Source organism: Urtica dioica, chromosome 8 (assembly GCF_054948205.1).
Source record: "Urtica dioica subsp. dioica isolate 48M chromosome 8, U.dioica_male_clone48M_v1_H2, whole genome shotgun sequence".
Lineage (NCBI taxonomy): Eukaryota > Viridiplantae > Streptophyta > Magnoliopsida > Rosales > Urticaceae > Urtica > Urtica dioica.
In genome coordinates, this window is record NC_142763.1 from 27,071,108 (window position 1) to 27,073,781 (window position 2,674).

At 35.3% G+C, this 2,674-nt stretch overlaps 1 protein-coding gene across 1 annotated transcript; it reads right to left on the bottom strand.

Annotated features, from left to right (window-relative positions):
* Window positions 1-1,315: 1,315 nt before the first annotated feature.
* On the bottom strand, window positions 1,316-2,388 carry LOC149388768 (transcription repressor OFP16-like). The gene has a single exon (XM_089624023.1). It carries the CDS (start codon window positions 2,242-2,244, stop codon window positions 1,750-1,752), a length of 495 nt encoding a protein of 164 aa, XP_089480149.1. The 5' UTR covers window positions 2,245-2,388; the 3' UTR covers window positions 1,316-1,749.
* Between the last annotated feature and the right edge of the window lie 286 nt (window positions 2,389-2,674).

Here is a 2,674-nt window from a genome sequence, read left to right on the forward strand (position 1 = left end):
CCAAACAATTAGTTACGTAGTCATATTATTTATTAGGTCGTACATGAATTGACCGCGCAAGTATTAAGACCATCACTTAAAGGGCAATGACAATATATTAGGTAGCTCGGGTGATGCGTCAACGAGCAAGAATTCTTCCAAGCTCTGGACAGCTCGGGACAAGAAAGCTCCCTAACCGAAAATAACTTGGGATTCAAAAGAAAATTACGAGAAGAATCAACCTTAAACTGTTTGAATGCCTATAATTAGTAGGGGTGAAACTGGATCGGTTCGGTTCGGTTTTTGACAGTTTTAGTATCCGAATCCGAATTTTCGGTTTTTAAAAACTCGGTCCAGTATCCGGTCCAATTTAATCTAAAACCGAAATTCGGTTATCCGGTTTCTTAAATCCAGTATCCAGTCCAGTATCCAATTTTTAAAATTCGGTTATCCAGTTTGTAAAATTTCAGATCCAGTTTAATATCCAGTTTTATAAAAATGGATATCCAGTTTCTAAAATCCAAATCCGGTTTGTAAAAATTCAAAAAACGAGTACAAACGACTCTTATAAAACTCCAAAATGACAATACATAATCTAAAACTGAGTAAAAAAATAAAATTCAAAAGGACACTCGTCTCCAACTACCTGCACATGTAAATATCATAATATAAAATTAAAATTACTACCTTAATGATCATAATAAACCATACAACAATTGAATTTGTATGTTACCTTTATAGATCACATAATCAAGTTATAGTAGCAGTATGAGTTGATATATGAAAAGTTTGTTCTTCTATGACAACTTGACCATCATGTGTTAATAATAGTGACATAAATTTGTTTTAATATATATTTATTTTTAATTAAAAAAATCGGTTAAATATCCGATATCCAGATTTTCCCAAAATCAAATCCGATATCCGGTCCAGTTTTGTAAACCGGATCGGTTATCCGAATCCGAATTTCGGTTAGCTGACGTGGCTCCAAATTTCGGTTTCGGTTCGGTTTGGATATCGGTTTTATCCGATTTTCGGTTCGGTTTTGTACAGCCCTAATAATTAGGACCATTCATTAAAAAAAGATTAAACGTTATCAAGAGAATTAGGTAACAACCGAAAACTAAAAACTAGAATCATTTATATTCATCCACGATCGCGTTTTACGCATGAACAATGCGCCAAAAATATTAAAAGTACGAAAAACTAATTTGTTCGAAAATGGATTATTGGAATTTTGGATGTAAATAGAGATAAAGTCGAGAATAGAGATTTCGAGTAAAAATAGAGTTGAAAATGAAAAACATAAAATGAAATAATATATGAAGTTAATAATATTTTAGTCAAAATTCTTGTAAACATTTTGTTTATGCAATTTGTAAAGTAAGTAGTCTTTAATATATAACATGGTATGCTAAAGAGATGTTTTTATTATGTATTTTTCTTTTTTTAAATATTGGTCTTTTTAAAGCTACTCATTCATATTAGTATTTTTATAGTCAAAGAAGCCTGAACATAAAATGAATCACCAAACGAATACTCATAAGTAAGGTGATTACAACTTTGTGTACGAATGATTATTTCACGCAACCTAATTTATCCCATCTTAACTTTTTTTTTTTTTTGGAAGGAGAACTTTGTCCAAGTTATATCTAGATAATAAAAACAAAAATAGATTCCGATTCAAGGAAGTAACATGCACATAATATACCCAATTACACAAATAATAATAATAATAATATAGAAGAATGAATCAGGAGGCAGGGAAGACTAGAGGGTGATAAGGAGGTCGGAGAAAGCGGCGATAATGGAGTTGTGAGTGGTTTTGGCGTTGAGCGCCAAGTAACACAGAAGCATTTCGTCCAGCGACTCTCTGCTCGGCCTCGTCTCTCGCGCCTCCACCATCTCCTCCATCGATCTCCGGAACTCGCCGTACGGGTCCGGCGACATCTTCGCCACCACCGCCACGCCGGCCGCCACGTCGACGAAGGACTTCGACAGCCCCGGCACCGCGATGAAGAACCGCCCCGACGCGAAGGCTCTCGCCAAATCTGCTGCTTCGTCTTCTTCTTCTTCTTCGTAGAGCGTGTTGAAGTTTCTTGTTACCGTCGTCGTCGAGATCGAGTCTTTGGTTTGGTTAAGGTCTTTGTGATCTTCTGGTGTTTGGGGTTTGGTTGATTGGAAGATTGTTGGACGGAATTTGATCTTGGTGAAGCAGAGGTTCAGGTTTAGTGTTGATGATCTTCTTTCCAGAGTCCCCGGCATATCTAATGCAGAGAGAGAGAGAGAGAGAGAGGGCTTTGTTTTGTTTGCTTAGGCAGTGATAGTCATGATAAAGTGCGTTTAAATGGACCTCTCACCGTTCAGACAGTATTGATGATTTATTTATGACCAAAGTTTATTGGTTTGTTCACCAAGTGGCAACGTCCTTTAACGGCAAGAATGCTAAGGGTGGTATATCTTAAAACGTAACGTTTTGTATTTTTTCCGGAAAAAAAAAAAAAAAGTGATTTAAGTGTATCGAATCGAAAACATTAGGTATTCTGTCGTAATTAACCCTAAAATTAATAACACATTTGTCCTTAAAAATATATATACATATTTGTCCAAGAATCATGGTATACACTTTCCCTTGCTAGCTAAAGCATGATATTTTGTTCCTAAAAATAGTATTTATTAAGTGATTTAAAATAGT